Raw genomic sequence first — 15,955 nt, forward strand, 5'->3', positions numbered from 1 at the left:
TAGCTTTTAGTCACCTCTATCGCTTCTGCTATACCCCCATCAGTTAACATGTGCCTTGTAGCTGGGTGTTCTCCTCCCTAAGCACACACTTGGCACTGGCCTTCAACAAGTTCCATTGTCCTGAATGAAGGCAATTTGTCCATTTTGAACTCTGACCCTGTGTCCTCCCCACATTTCATACACCCAAGTGCCAGTGTCAGCGTTAACGGTTAAAGTAATGGCATGGGGAGACAGCAGAAGAGAATCATAGAATGGTTTGGGTTGGAAGGGACCTTAAAGCTCATCCAGTTCCAACCCCCTGCCATGGACAAGGACACCTTCCAATAGAGTAGCTCTTTACAGACCTTCTGATCATCCCTTAGGACCATACTTAAAACACCCTTATAGTGAAATAAAGACTTGATTTCGCTCCCCCTGCTACCTTTAAATCCAGATCCTTCCAGTCCTAGAAACAATACTGTTCTTTCTCTCCAAACCAAGCTAGCAGGATGAACGAGTACACCAGGGAAGTGCTATATAAAAAGGAGCATGTGAAAGAACACAGCACTAAAGAAAACTGTTGGTTAAAAACCCATCACCAAACCCTATTTATAACAGCTCAGAAAATAAACTGCTCAAATAAAACCCACATTTGAATAAACGTGAAGGGATTCAAAAGGAAACGGGACAAAGGGAGCTGTGAACAAATCCTCTGCTTTTGTTGTTTGAAGTCCACAAGCCAATTACTGAAGCACTTCCATGGGGACGTGCGGATGCCAACAGAGACTGAGCGGGAATGCTGGAGGATTTCATCCAGGCTAAAGGGTGGGGGGTTTTAGGGCACTATTAAAAGGGTGAAAGTTGCATCAGTGCTGAAACTGTGCTGTTGGGTACCCACAGTTCCAAAGGTACTACCTATCAGATCTAAGCCAGTGAATCACAGTGAGTCAGCTTACCCTGACTCCCTGCCTTTAACCGAGGCTGCAGACCCGACTCCTACAACTGATCTTGCTCTGCATGGAGATGGGTGATGTCCTGCCCTGGTTTCAGCTGGGATGGAGTTAATTTTCTTCCCTATACATGTGCTCCCCAGCCTGTGGCAAGCACCTTCTCTCCCACAAGAGCAGCCCCTTCAGTCACCTATGGAGCAGCAATGCCTGTCAACCAGGGGAGATATGGCTCAAAGCCTGCAAGAACAAAGTCTGAGCAACTAAGGGCAGCACCACCAACAGCTTTAGGCTCCAGGATCCCAAAAATCCTTTGGTGAGGCACTGGACCAGGCTGCCCAAGGAAGCTGTGAATGCTCCATCCTTCACAGTGTTCAAGGCCAGGTTGGACAGGGGCTTGCAGCAAGCTGCTCTAGTGGAAGGGGTCCCTGCCCATGGCAAGGGTTGGAACTGGATGAGATTTAAGGTCCCTTCCAACCCAAACCATTCTAAGGATCCTACATCCGCAAGACTGTGGGCATGCACTATGTGCAAGAGACTGGGATCAAGCAAGACATGCTGTTATCTTAGAGAAGCACAATCACATGAACTTGTATCATCATCATTACCTGTCCAGGCTGTGTGTGAGAGGTAAACCTGAGTTATCAGTCTGTGCCTTCCCGGACCGGGATTTCGGAAGTCTGCTGGTTTAGGATGGATGAGCTGTGCTTGTCCATCTGGATACAATACCTATAGAGAAAAAGAAGGAAACAACTGAATGGCAACTGGGCTGCGGATCTGCAGAGTGAGAGCTGTGCTGGTGGGTTCCAGTTGAGTTTGGAAGGTAAGGAGGTGAGCTTCAGCTTGGATAGCCAAGAATCCAGCTGGCCACAGAGCAGCCATCCAGACCCATAGCACAGGTGGAAAAAAAGCCATCCACTGACACCAGCTCTTCCTCTGCATTGTCAACAGAGGTTTTACTTTCTCTGCTGTCAGGGAATTCATGTAGTTTACTTGGCATCGCATACACACACCCCACACCCCCCCACCTCCCCAGCTGCATTTGAAAGGCTCCAACCCCTGCCACAGGCAGGGACCCCTTCCACTAGAGCAGCTTGCTCCAAGCCCCCATGTCCAACCTGGCCTTGAACACCTCCCTGTCCCTGTACCATTCGCAACAGCTCCTTTTGCTCCTCCCCTTCCCACTCCTCACACTGGAAGTACAGCAGCATTTGTATGTGCTCATGCTCATGTCCACACCGTGCTCCGTGCATGGGGAAGCACAGTGTGGAGCACAGGACATCAAGGTGCTCAAAGCAAACTCTCAGGAGCTGCACACTCAAACCAAACTCAACCCAGAGCACTATACACCACATGGACCACTTTCTCACTGTGGGCCCACACCTCAGAAATCCAACATTCTTCCTGATATCAGTAAATGTAGAAGTATTGGACATCAAAGTGCCCCTAAGGCACAGTCATGTTTGGATCTATGTCAAGCGACTGCTTACCTGAACTTTAACAGTTCCTTGGGGATCCTGCACATGTTCCAGAGTTGCATCAACATCCAGAGCCACCACCAGCCCCGAGGTGAACCTCAGGGGGTTGTCAGATTCACCAGTGGGCTCGATGATGTTCGCGGTAGCTCTGTGGAGCTGTTGGGAGGAAAGGGGTTGACAAAAGTAAGGAGGTGAAGGGAGGAGGGAAGAGAAGAGAACGCAATCGCTGCTGTTCTTCATGGAGAAGTTGTGGGTTGGAACTGGATGATCTTAAGGTCCTTTCCAACCCAAACCGTTCTAGGATTCTATGAACTTTGGATTCTTTTAGATACTGCCAGGAATGAAGTCCTCTATCTATTTAGCAGTAGCCCTGAGGATGGTAGATAAGAAGAAGAAAGCCATTGAAGGTAGACTGACAAAGAACCTGAACTCTAAAAGCTTCATGGTAAGTTAGGAAGTAATCAGATGCAAAGAAAGTCCACAAGGATAATGCATTTAATCCTCTGTGTTGCTCTGACCTGCTCTGGAAGAGGAAGGTGGAGGAAAGTACTTTGTCGCAGCGTTGTCTGAAGAATCTTGACCACTTCTGAAGGTTTGGATGTCACAAGCCTGGGCATTAAGTCCAGCAGTTTATCTACAAAACTGCCCTGCATGTGTGGGAGCTCAGAGATGAAACATCTGTGTTCAGAATAAATGAAAACCAAACACTTCCTTCAGCGTTACTCATTAAACACATTATGTTATTCGACGCAACCCAGTGGTTATTTCCAGCCAAGCTACTTATAGAATCATGGAGTGCTTTAAGATCCCTTCCAACCCAAAGCTCATCCAGCTCCAACCCCCTGCCACGGGCAGGGACACCTTCCACTAGAGCAGCTTGCTCCAAGCCCCTGTGTCCAACCTGGCCTTGAACACTGCCAGGGATGGGGCAGCCACAGCTTCTCTGGGCACCCTGTGCCAGCGCCTCAGCACCCTCACAGGGAAGAGCTTCTGCCTTACCTCCAACCTGAACTTCCCCTGTTTCAGTTTGAACCCATTACCCCTTGTCCTATCACTGCAGTCCCTGATAAAGAGTCCCCCTCCAGCATCCTTGTATCCCCCTTCAGACAGTGGAAGCTGCTCTGAGGTCTCCATGCAGCTTCTCTTCTCCAGGCTGAACAGCCCCAATGCAATGATTTTTAGGTCCTTTCCAACCCAAACCGTTCTATTATCCAGACTATGGAACTCATCACTGCCTGGGGGATTTCCTGAGAAACAAGGATGAATTTTGGTGATCCTGAGACTCAGTGCAAGGAAGAGACACAAAGCAAATGAGCAGTTCTGTTCACCAACTACTCAGTTTGCTGAGCATTAGGGAATGGGTAGATTTGGTTCCCTTCTTTCATCACTTAACCAGCTACAACTGCAAAGCAGATAATGAATAAACAGGAATTGAATCAGAACTAGAGATGGAATTCTGCTCAGGCAACTCTGGATACCTGCATCTCCAGGTTATCTATCCAATTCCCTTCCAAGTCAATGGAAAAACACTGGGCATCCCTATTTGGCCTATTTTAGCCATCTCAATTAGGAATACAATGATAGAAGCACCTTTGCAGTGAGAGGAGAGCTGAGTGAGCACTTCAGAAGTAGCGGCCATTCAACATCAATGTCTGGGCGAGATGACTCCCACCCTGAGCATGTAGATGGTTCATTCACCCTTACTTACAATTTAGAAACTGTGATAAAGGGATATTCCTTCCAAAGAAAGCTCTTCCATTGATCCCACGTTTATAAAGGGAGTTTCCTTCTTGCTTAAGCACTATTTCAGGATAGCAGTCCCCGAGGCAGGACAGCAAAAGGGGAAGGGAGATGCAAACAGATGAAAACCAAATGGGATATTCCCCAGTGACAATGGTGGGGGGAACTTTGTCACCTACAATGAAGCAGCAATGAAGTTTCTCACCTCTGAAAGGAATCCACTTCTTGCAGGAACTTCTCACACATCCCAAATAGGGGCTCCACTCTGTAATGAGGAGAACATTCCTTGCCTTACTTTTAACCAAAGGAAACAGGCTCTGGGGCACATTTTGGTGTGCTGGAATCCAGTTCAAGCTCCTACGAACTTACAATCAGAAGAGTGCTCCCCATCAGAGAAGAAAACAAGTTGCCATCTCCCTCCCCAAATCCATATCCCCTGCCCACAGTCATCTGCATAAGACACTAAGTTCCCAAGGCCTCTGTTAGAAAACTCTTGACATTCTGCCTACAAAACAAGAGGTTAAAAGGCAAATACACAACAGAGCTCTATGGCAACACAGTAAACTGATGGCATCAAACTCGAAACTGAAGGAATGAGGTACATTAACCCACTTTGCTCTAATACCCCCTAATTCTAACCCACCCAAACCCATTCATTGACCTCAGCAGCCAAAATGAGCCACACGAAGCCTCCAAAACTTGCTACAACTCAACAGTACTTAATGAAGCCAACATTAGTGCGTTCTTTAATACACAACTTAAATACATCCCAAATATCAACTCCACAACATTTTTAACCTATTTTTATCTTCAGAATGAAGAGAACTCTACCCCCAAAACACATCTTCCTCATATATTTCTCATCTACTACAGTATTAGGCATTACGAGTATTTATAGTACTTATTTAAATAGTATTTCTATTGTAGATATAAAGGCAAAAGAAGGCTCTGAATTCTTTTAGCTAATGGTTACTGGCATGTTGTGATGTTTCATGTGCCCAGTTTATCCTTGCTGGGTTTTAACCAGAGCTGAAGGAAACTGAGCTTAGAGTTAACCCCATGAAGACCCTTTCCCCAGGTCCTCCTTACCCTCTGGTGGTCCGGGCAGTCACGATCAGCTGTAAGGCCTTGGCCTGCAGCCTCATGTGGTGAATGATGACCACTTGTCTGCTTTCCACCCCGCTGTACATGAACTCCATCTTGTATGTTTCTTCCAAGATCTGTCAAAGGGGCAGCACAAGGGTGAGAAACCATCCAGGCTCTGATAAACTCCTGCACACAGCAGGATTGTGATAGCACTGAGCTGTGTGGTGCCGTCAATACAACGGAGGAAGGGATGGGATCCAGAGAGACATGGACAGGCTGGAGATGTGGACCATGTGAACCTCATGGAGTTCCACAAGGTCCTCCCCTGGTTTGGGGCAATCCCAGCACAAACACAGGCTGGGGGAGACTGCATGGAGCAGCCTGAGCAGAAGGACCCGGGGTGTTGTGTAAGGAGAAGCTCCCCATGACCAGGCTTCAGTGTGCGCTTGAGCCCAGAACCCCCCCCTGTGCTGGGCTGCACCCCCAGAGCGGGAGCACTCTCAGACCCAGCTATTTCCACCTCACCTGCTTTGCTGCAGCAGATGCCAACGCGTTCTGCTTCAGGTACAGAGGAGCTGCCACGTTCCACAGCTTCTCCTGCAGGGCCTGCAGATGAAACACCAGGAACTGATGGTAAATACCAAGTTCAGACTGAATATTCTAACATTGGGCTAGATGGGCTTGGGAGCAGGGAAGATGCTCTGTCTCACTGCTGTACACCAGCAGGTTGCTTAAAAAGGAGCCAAAGATACATTTTCTGCTTTTAAATATAACACAGGGAACCGATGTCTCCAAATTATATAAAGAGCAGATCACTTTGTTGATTCACTCAGAATCATAGAATCATAGAATGGTTTGGGTTAGAAAGGACCTGAAGCTCATCCAGTTCCAACCCCCTGCCATGGCAGGGACACCTCACACTAAACCATGGCACCCAAGGCTCTGTCCAACCTGGCCTTGAACACTGCCAGGGATGGAGCATTCACAACCTCCCTGGGCAACCCATTCCAGTGCCTCAGCACCCTCACAGTAAAGAACTTCCTCATCTCTAACCTGCACTTACCCTGTTTCAGTTTAAACCCATCACCCCTTGTCCTATCACTACAGTCCCTCCCCAGCACCCCTATAGGCCCCCTTCAGATACTGGAAGCTGCTCTGAGGTCTCCCCACAGCTTCTCTTCTCCAGGCTCAACAGCCCCAACTTCCTCAGCCTGGCTCCATACAGGAGCTGCTCCAGCCTCTGATCATCCTCGTGGCCTCATCTGGACTTGTTCCAACAGTTCCATGTCCTTTTGATGTTGAGGACACCAGAACTGCACACAGTGCTCCAGGTGAGGTCTCACAAGAGCAGAGCAGAGGGGCAGGATCACCTCCTTTGACCTGTGGGTCACACTCCCTTTGATGCAGCCCAGGATACGGTTGCTTTCTGGGCTGCAAGCACACACTGAAACCGGCTCATGTTCATTTTCTCATCAACCAACACCCCCAAGTCCTTCTCCTCAGGGCTGCTCTGAATCTCTTCTCTGCCCAACCTGTAGCTGTGCCTGGGAGTGCTCTGACCAGGTGTAGGACCTTGCACTTCTCAAGCTCTAAGCTGGCAGGAGCATTCAAGTTGGTGTCTTGTTCTTCTTTAGGTGTTTGAATGTAACTTACACACATGTAAAGCAAGAACCAAAAGGAAGCAACAACCAGATTTTGAGAAGAGGCTCGATAAAAGCTTTGCTATGTAAAACCAAGAAGGGGTTTCAGTTTGTGTGGCTGCCATTTGGCATAGCTCACACTGCCCTCAAACCCTTGGAATACATTTCTCACCCAAAGAAGGCGATTTAGATGTTCTCTAATTATATGTTCTGTACACACACAGAGATACCTATACAGTTGTTAAATATCCGGCTGGATGTAAGGCAGAAGCTCTTCCCTGTGAGGGTGCTGAGGCGCTGGCACAGGGTGCCCAGAGAAGCTGTGGCTGCCCCATCCCTGGCAGTGTTCAAGGCCAGGTTGGACACAGGGGCTTGGAGCAAGCTGCTCTGGTGGAAGGGGTCCCTGCCAATCCAAACCATTCTGTGGTTCTGTAACTGGCAAAGTTACTGCATAAATGATGTGCCAGAGGAGGGAATGGGGATGATGATCATCATCCATCAGTTTTCAGCACCACATGGAAGCTCACTGCTGCGATGGGGGCATTTCCAAAGAGCAGCCCAACAAACCCCAGGTGAAGCCAGACCTTGATGAGGAGGAGCTGACACTGAAGGTAAGTCGCAGTGAAGTCTGCCATCCCTGCCAGCTCTGACTGCAGCTCTCCAAGCCTCTGAAGATCACTGAAGCATGTGGAAAAGAAAGAAAAAGCCATTAAGACAGCAAGTACATTAACCTAAATGCACTCAGAATGCAGCAACAATGAGGCTATTTCTGCATCCTGCTTTTATCCTTAGAATAAGCACCAGAAACAGCAGCAAAACCCTCACTACAACACAGTCTGCACCTTGGGCCTTGGCCTGTCCTTTCTCCTTGGACACCAGCACTGCAGTGGTGTGTCACTGTCAACCCACATTACTGACAGCCCTCTGGGAACCATACAGCACAGTGGTTCCAGCTTGAACTTAAGCACTCCAGACTTGTACAGCAGCTAATGACCCATTTGTGTTACTCTGCTGGCACATCTCCTCATGTGGGCTGGGATAAAGTGTTTGGAATGTGTCAGGCTCAGCCAACCAAGTGAATCTGAAATATAGCTGCCTTTTAAACCAAGCTGCATCCCAACATAATGGTATCTCTCCAACTTGCTGTCGTGTGTTGTGTGGTGTAAGCATCTCCTGTAAATCAGAAGTAGCTTTTAATCTGGTTGAATGAAAAATGACAGGTAATGGAATGCAAAAGGCTTCAGTTCTCTACCCTTAGATACATTTTAAACTCAAAAGCGTGTATTTGAGACCACCCCACTTGCATCACTGTGCAGTTCTGGTGTCCTCAACATAAGAAGGACATGGAGCTGTTGGAGCAAGGCCAGAGGAGGTCATGAGGATGATTGGGGCTGGAGCAGCTCCTGTATGGAGACAGGCTGAGAAAGTTCAGGCTGTTGAGCCCGAGGAAGAGAAGCTGCGTGGAGACCTCAGAGCAGCTTCCAGTGTCTGAAGGGAGGCTATAGGGATGCTAGGGAGGGACTCTTCATTAGGGACTGTAGTAATAGGACAAGGGGTGATGGGTTAAAACTTAAACAGGAGAAGTTTAGATTGGATATAAGGAGGAAGTTCTTTCCTGTCAGGGTGGTGAGGCACTGGAATGGGTTGCCCAAGGAAGTTCTGAATGCTCCATCCCTGGCAGTGTTCAAGGCCAGGTTGGACAGAGCCTTGGGTGCCATGGTTTAGTGTGAGGTGTCCCTGTCCATGGCAGGGGTTGGAACTGGATGATCTTAAGGTCCTTTCCAACCCAAACCATTCTATGATTCTAAGACAACAAAACTCATTTGTTGTCACAGACCTAAAAACAGGTTGGATGAGGAGGATTCAACTCTGCATTTTGCTTTGATCTCAAGTGTACTAAAACTGTCACTCTCCTTCCACACTTCCTACTATATTATTAAAAAGAACATATTTTTCTTCAAATGACTTTTTCTTTGTTTTAGATTTATCTTTGTATTTCTCATGCAATTCTGAAGCTTTGGCTCTGCCAAACCAGAAGGCTCCTGCGTGCAGAGACATTCAGAGCAAGCTATGAGATTATCTGTATAATTTGCAGCTAAAGGAAACCTCTTCTCAGCAGGGAGGGTTTGTGCCTTCCTTCAATGCAACAGCAGGAAAGCCAGCCTGAGCCTTACATAGTGACTCCATCGCAGAGGGGAGAGGAGACTCCTGGGTGCTTACTTCCCGTGTCCTACTTAATGCATCACAATACACCAACACGCATGCCATCTCTCAGCTAACAACCAGGCAGATATTCCATTTCCCAGTCTTCTGCTGTTCCCAATTCCACCAATTCTATTTCCTTACAAATCTCAGACAGATTCCAACATCTCTGCAAGACAAAAAAATCCTGTTGTGTGGATGGAGGAACTACAGCACAAGGAGTGATTTGCTCAGAAGGCTGCCTTACAGCTTCAGAGGCTGGGGGATGAGTGTCAGCCTTCAGTGTGGTCCCAAGTAGACCCCAGCTCCATGACACTAATGCTAAAGGAGGAGGGATGTCCCACCACACAATCCACTGCTGTGAGCTGCTTCCATCCATTTCCAGTTGTTGGGGCAGGAAACTCCTGTCCTCTGCAAAATAACCTTTAACACTTTGGTTTGGACTTAAATCCTCCTTTCTCTTAAGCTGGCTCCTGGGTGGTGATCCCTGCAGGAAAAAAGCCAAGGCAATGATTTCCATTGGCTCCAAAGCATCACTGTCCTTTACTGCATGGAAGTTACACACGAGCCATCTCCAACATGATTCCTACACACTCACAGTCTGTGAGGTTTCCAGACCTCCATCATGCCTGTAAGACTCAGGATGCCCTGCCAAGAGATGACCTGTTTTAAGCATTTAGTACATTAAATGCTTTGAGGCTGTATTTCAGGTTGTTTCAGCTTCAAAACAGCTGAACACACAACCAGGTAGTGCTCACAGTTAGGTTTTGAGTGAGGAGGAACTGTTTAGTCTCCACTGCAGGTGGGTGTGAAAGCAATTCGCAGCTACACATACAGAAAAGGCAGTTGTTTGGGAGGGAATGAAAAGGAATAAAGCTCTTTGGAATGCCATATTCCAAACAAAGGATTTAAATTGTTTTTCTACCCCTCAAAATAAAGCTCTTCTCTTTCCAACCAGGGAAACTGCATCAAAAGGAACCTTTTCAAGTGTTTTGTTTGTCTGAATCAGTCTAGAGATGAAATGGAAGAGGCAGCACGAAATCCACCTTCCAAAGCCACGCCGCACACTCTAATGACATAACAGCAGAGAGCAACACACAGGAACATTGTTCCAGGAAAATCTCTGATCTTCAAACTGATGGAGAATGACAAAGTCCTCTGTAAGTGGTAATGAAGAACCCCACAAAGCACCAGAAGCAGGTCCTCTCCTGCTGAATGAAAGGCCACATGGAAAATGGAAGAGGGAAGGGGACAACGTCTCTCCCCTCCCCAAAACCAAAACCTTTTGTTCATGTACATTACAGTTACTACAATCCAAATGAGGGACTCCTACAGGGACAGAGCCCTAGGAATGACACACCAACTGTCACCCATCAACCAGAAAAGCTTAGAGCATATTTTACCACAGCAGCAGTCCAAGAAGAGCCTTCTTCCTCTTACCATGCTCCAAAATGATGTCACCCCAAAATGCACATTGATTGTTCAGCAAGGAGAGCCAGACCATCAGTTCTACCTTACACAGACCATCAATGCTGTGTTATCGTGATGCTCTCCAGAGGAAGGCTCAGATTAAGTGCCCAATGGCAAATTACAACCACAATAGTCAGAAGTAAAGCAGCTGCCACAGAGAAATTTGGAATCCTGAACAAGGCTCCGTACACAGGTGAGCTTCCAGCCTTACCGGATGGTGAATTCCAGCAGCTCCTGGATGCCCTGTGTGTCGAGGTGCTGAAGGTTGTAAACCCTCTCCAGGCTCTGATGTAAGAACTGCTGGGAAGGATCTTCATGGGGTGTAATGCTGGGAGAGACAGGGGAGGACACCAGCTTCCTGCCTGGCAACTGAACAAGAACAAACACATGCAAACAAAGGATATAAAGGCCAACACAAGCAGAAAAGATGGTGATGGGCACAGGTTGGTCCTGGGGAGATTCCAGTTGGACACAAGAGGGAAATTTTTCCCATTGAGAACAATCAGCCATTGGAATAAGCTCACCAGGGAAGTGGTGGCCCCGCAGCATTAGACATTGTTAAGATAGGGCTGGACAGGGTTCTGGGCATCCAGTCTAGGTCATGCTTTGCCAAGAAAGGTTGGACCAGATGATCCCTGAGGTTCTTTCCAACCTGGGACTCTGTGATTCCATGATTCTATGAAGTAACAACATTGCAAAATGCTGTCACATTATTTAACAACTTGCAACTGAGAGCTCCAGTTCACTTCTCAAACCCAAAGTCTGTATGAAGGATTTAGAGCCTGCATCTCAGTTAATATTCCCCAGGTGGAATCCACTTGCAGATGGAGAGCTTCAGGTTAAACCTCAACAGCCCTTTGAGGGAAATATCTCCCTCAGCTGGTAACTCTTACACTGAGAAGTCAAGGGAAGCCCAAGACCACACAAACTGCCATTAATTTCATGAGCTGCTGTTAAGACTTAAAACCAACTTCAGTCCCACCTGTACTTCCAGGAAGGAAAACATACTTTAAAGCAGAAGGGAACACATCTCACTCGTGAGGATGAGCAGGGGGCTACGGCACTTCCCATTGAAGACAGGCTGAGAAAGTTGGGGCTGTTCAGCCTAGAGAAGAGAAGCTGCGTGGAGACCTCAGAGCAGCTTCCAGTGTCCGAAGGGGGCTACAGGGATGCTGGGGAGGGACTCTTCATTAGGGACTGGAGTGACAGGACAAGGGCTGATGGGTTCAAATTGTAACAGGGAATATTTAGGTTGGAGATAAGGCAGAAGTTCTTCCTTGTGAAGGTGCTGAAGCGCTGGCACAGGGTGCCCAGAGAAGCTGTGGCTGCCCCATCCCTGGCAGTGTTCAAGGCCAGGTTGGACACAGGGGCTTGGAGCAAACTGCTCTAGTGGAAGGTGTCCCTGCCTATGGCAGGGGTTGGAACTGGATGAGCTTTAATGTCCTTTCCAACCCAAACCACTCTGGGATTCTATGACAGACATGGAAGACACCATCAATAGTCACAGTAGAGGATACGAATAAACCAAACCAAAGTGGTTCAACTTACTCTTAAGGGAGGGACCAGATGAGAGAGGCTGTCCCGCAGATAGGCATAATGTCTGAACGTGTGATCAGAGAACAGGGCAGGCATCGTTGGGCAGCTTTTAGCAGCATTGAAAATCAGAACCAGAACAGCAATGTCTATTGAAATGGACTGTTAAAGAAAACAAACCAACAGCAAGAAACCCCCAAAACCCCAAAGCATTCTATGATGCTATGAAGAGCAGCTCCTTGGGGACAGCAAGTTAAAACAACAGCTCAACAACCCTTTTTTTCTGCTTGAGAATTGCTTGGGAATGATTTGCTCATTCTTTACAGCTTGGGAATGCAAAACCCAGAGGCGGGTGTCTGAGTGGATGAAAACCAAGGACAAAGCACAAACATTACAGGATGGGCCATACTGGAAGAAGGATGTTAGTGCTGAATGTGGGATGGCTCAGAGGCAACACAATGGACAGAAGCCAGGAAGTACAAATGCAGAACAGGCTCATCAGGTGGAGTTTTACTCTTCCTCAAAGCTCACTCTGTGCTTACCAGTGTGGTACCCAAACACCACCTAAAACTGAACATTTGCCTTTGGAAATTGAGACACCCCCCCCCTGCAGCCCTGATCCAGCTCTGGGGCAACAGCACAAGAGGGATGTGGAGCTGTTGGAATGAGCCCAGAGGAGGCCATGGAGATGCTGCGAGGGCTGGAGCAGCTCTGCTCTGGAGCCAGGCTGAGAGAGCTGGGCTGGGGCAGCCTGGAGAAGAGAAGGCTCCTGAAGGGGAGACCTTAGAGCAGCTCCAGTGCCTAAAGGGGCTGCAGGAAAGCTGGAGAGGGGCTTGGGCCAAGGGCCTGTAGGGACAGGCCAAGGGGAATGGCTTTAACCTGCCAGAGGGGAGACTGAGCTGAGCTCTTAGGCAGAAGCTCTTCCCTGTGAGGGTGCTGAGGCGCTGGCACAGGGTGCCCAGAGAAGCTGTGGCTGCCCCATCCCTGGCAGTGTTCAAGGCCAGGTTGGACACAGGGGCTTGGAGCAAGCTGCTCTATGGAAAGGGTCCCTGCCCGTGGCAGGGGTTGGAGCTGGATGAGCTTTACGGTCCCTTCCAATACAAAGCACTCTGGGATTCTGCGATTCTATGAAAACTGCTGCATTTCCTATGATGCCCCAAATCCCATCCCTCTTACACAGACCCAAACCAAACCAAAGAATCAAGCATGGGAAAATGACTCTGGAATAGGAAAACATTTTCACAGCCTGAGAAATACAGTGGCCAACTGAAAGCTTCACTCAGTTAACCCAAAGGCACTTGCCTGTACATGGTTGACCCCAATTGGAAGATCTCTATCAGGGGAGTGTGAAAGGATCCCAATACAAATCTTATTATCATCTGAGCACTTGCATGCATGAGGAAGAAGTAGGTTCAACCCAAGAAGAGACTGAACCCTTATCTCTCTCCTTCAAAACCTTCTGCACCCCTGGGCTGCCAAGCACGATGTTTTCTACTTGATAAACCAGTATCTCCCCTTTACCCCAAATCTTCTCCAAATTAGCTATTGAACAAATGTGATTCAAGTTTCTTGAGTGCTTTGTATCAAAGAAAACCACATTTTCCATTAACAGGTTACACTGGAAAAACACCATCCAGGTCTAACTTGTAGGTTCTGGCTCCCAGGCCTGCCTTCATGTAACTCATCTCCATAAGACGTGGTCTTATTGGAGGCCAATTCACCTCCAGAACATTCTGTGCTATAACACTCTTATATTCAGGGCAGGAAGGTGCACTGAGCTAAATGACAGCTTCCCCCCACCACAATGTTCCTTCAGTTCCCAACTCAGGACAAACTGACTCACACTACCACTCAACCATCAGCTTAATCTTTCTCTCCACCCAATTCCAGCCCTTTGTCACTTCTCACAAGGTATTTGTTTAATCTGCACAGAGTTTGGAGCTGATGGCTTGGGTCTGGTGAGAGAAATAAGGAGGAGATTCACAGAGGGAGAGACTTGTTGCAGTTGAACATGTCTCAGCACACATCAGAAACAACATCACATTCTGCAGTGGCACAGAGGGAAGCAAAGGGAACAACGAACAATGGGGGAAAAATGGCATTTTGCATTTCCAAGGCATCTCCTATTGTTAAGGATAAGGGTATAACAATAACAGTTCGTAATCTAAAGCATGAGAAAAGCTGATGTTAATAGGAGGAGTTCTGATTTTACATTATGTCAAAAAGATGATGAATTTGCAGCACGATGGGGACTTGGCCACTGCTGTACTAAGAGGTGGTGCTGCTCTACACACTGCACAACAGTGAGGACAGCACAAGTTTTACCTATAAAGAAAGCAGAGAAGGAAACCCACTCTTATTTAAGAGCTAAAGCACCTTCAAAACTAATGCAAACCAGTTTGCACATCAAAGGACTCATCTGCAAAGCCTCAACCTTGACAAATTGCCTGATAAACACTATTCATCCCAGCATCAAGAAGAAGGACAATTTTATACCACACTGGGATTGATGAAGATGGTTCCAGACAACAGTTATTCCATCACTTGCTGAGTAATAAGACTTAAGTGGCAAAGGGATTCAGAAATAGCTACAGGATTGTCTGCTACAGCTGGAAATCACTTAAATGTGAACATCAGGAATGTACTAATTCAATCTGTTCCAGGCTAAATGATCAACTGGCTTCATGAAAAAGATACAGGCTGGGTCATCCATGTCTGGTTCTGGAGTGTCAAAGAATGGATGTGTGCTCAGCAGCTCTGGCACTAAGGGAAGCACCAAAGTGGGATGCCTGCTCCCCAGGAACTTCAAGCATCTGGAAACACACAGATCAACGTATCTCTTAGTTAACATGCACATGGCAAAATACAACATTTTAAAGCATCATTATGCTGCAGCAGCACTTTCAGCATTAAAATCCTACTGTCCCAGCCTGTCTCTTCACAGCTGAGTATGTGCATTAATATTTGATTGGATCCAAGAAAACTGAAGGGGCAGCTTGAAAAAGCAAGTAGTAATAAAATGGTTTATTGAAATTGTCCAGAAATGCTTAATACCTGGAGCTCTACAACCAAAGAAAAGCTTTCAGACTAACACTGACAAAAGAGTGTGTTTTATTCATCAGAAATAAAGGAGGAGGTGAAAACCCACCCAAATAAACCCCCAAACTCCAAAACCAATGCCAGAGTACAAAGCAGACTAAAATCAGTGTTTCCACTAGTACCCAGGAATTCCATCTCAAACCATCTGTGCTGGAGCATCACTTCCTTTGTTGCTCCCATTTAACGACCTCAGACAGAAAACGTCCCTCCAACAGCACAATGCCACAACCCATCCATTTGTCCCAAGGGATATAACCAGCTCCTGGTAAATATTGCTATTTAATGCAGTGTCAAGTAAGCACAAAACACGAGTTGCATAAAAGAGATGAGATTTTAAACTGAGGGTTGAATTCATCTTGCCTGGACTACAACAGGACTATTCACCTGCAATACCTGTTACCTCCTTGGCTAGCTCAGTATTTGCCTAAGCCCTTGATTACTAAGAATAGGAAAGGAAGGACACTGAACACACTCACTTCCATATGGATTCTCTGTCGGTGGGATACTTGGTCAGGTTTTTCAGCAGCTCCACCAGTGCCAGATGGATGCCTTCCTTAGTGGAGACGTTGGTGCAACACAACAGTTCGTGAAGTGCTTCCCGAATATCCCTTGAAGAATCCTGAAAAACCCAAACAAATCCCAACCCAGTCACCTCTGAGTGCCGAGATGTGCCTGTAGACGTGTTTCCTTTAGAGACAGCAGTTCCTGCTCCTTGCCTGGTTTAGTATTAGAGGCATCTGAAGAACACCACACGTTTCTAGTTATCACAGCTAAGCTCAGA

The 15,955-nt window shown here is 47.3% G+C and overlaps 1 protein-coding gene across 2 annotated transcripts in view; it reads right to left on the reverse strand.

The window, feature by feature from the left end:
• Positions 1–15,955, reverse strand: part of INTS4 (integrator complex subunit 4) — a 32,828-nt gene that overhangs the window by 1,528 nt on the left and 15,345 nt on the right. For both annotated transcript variants that reach the window (XM_057408545.1, XM_057408544.1), the window contains exons 12-22: positions 15,651–15,793; positions 14,773–14,888; positions 12,091–12,224; positions 10,754–10,911; positions 7,455–7,548; positions 5,756–5,836; positions 5,234–5,364; positions 4,350–4,409; positions 2,923–3,082; positions 2,417–2,560; positions 1,535–1,655 (exon numbers count right to left, since the gene is read on the reverse strand). In XM_057408545.1, coding sequence (XP_057264528.1) covers positions 1,535–1,655; positions 2,417–2,560; positions 2,923–3,082; positions 4,350–4,409; positions 5,234–5,364; positions 5,756–5,836; positions 7,455–7,548; positions 10,754–10,911; positions 12,091–12,224; positions 14,773–14,888; positions 15,651–15,793 — 1,342 coding nt within the window. The remainder of the gene's footprint in view (positions 1–1,534; positions 1,656–2,416; positions 2,561–2,922; positions 3,083–4,349; positions 4,410–5,233; positions 5,365–5,755; positions 5,837–7,454; positions 7,549–10,753; positions 10,912–12,090; positions 12,225–14,772; positions 14,889–15,650; positions 15,794–15,955) is intronic.

Source organism: Pezoporus wallicus, unplaced genomic scaffold (genome assembly GCF_028554395.1).
Source record: "Pezoporus wallicus isolate ANWC-B61680 ecotype Strahan unplaced genomic scaffold, APGP_CSIRO_Pwel_v1 contig_7461, whole genome shotgun sequence".
Classification (NCBI taxonomy): Eukaryota; Metazoa; Chordata; class Aves; order Psittaciformes; family Psittacidae; genus Pezoporus; species Pezoporus wallicus.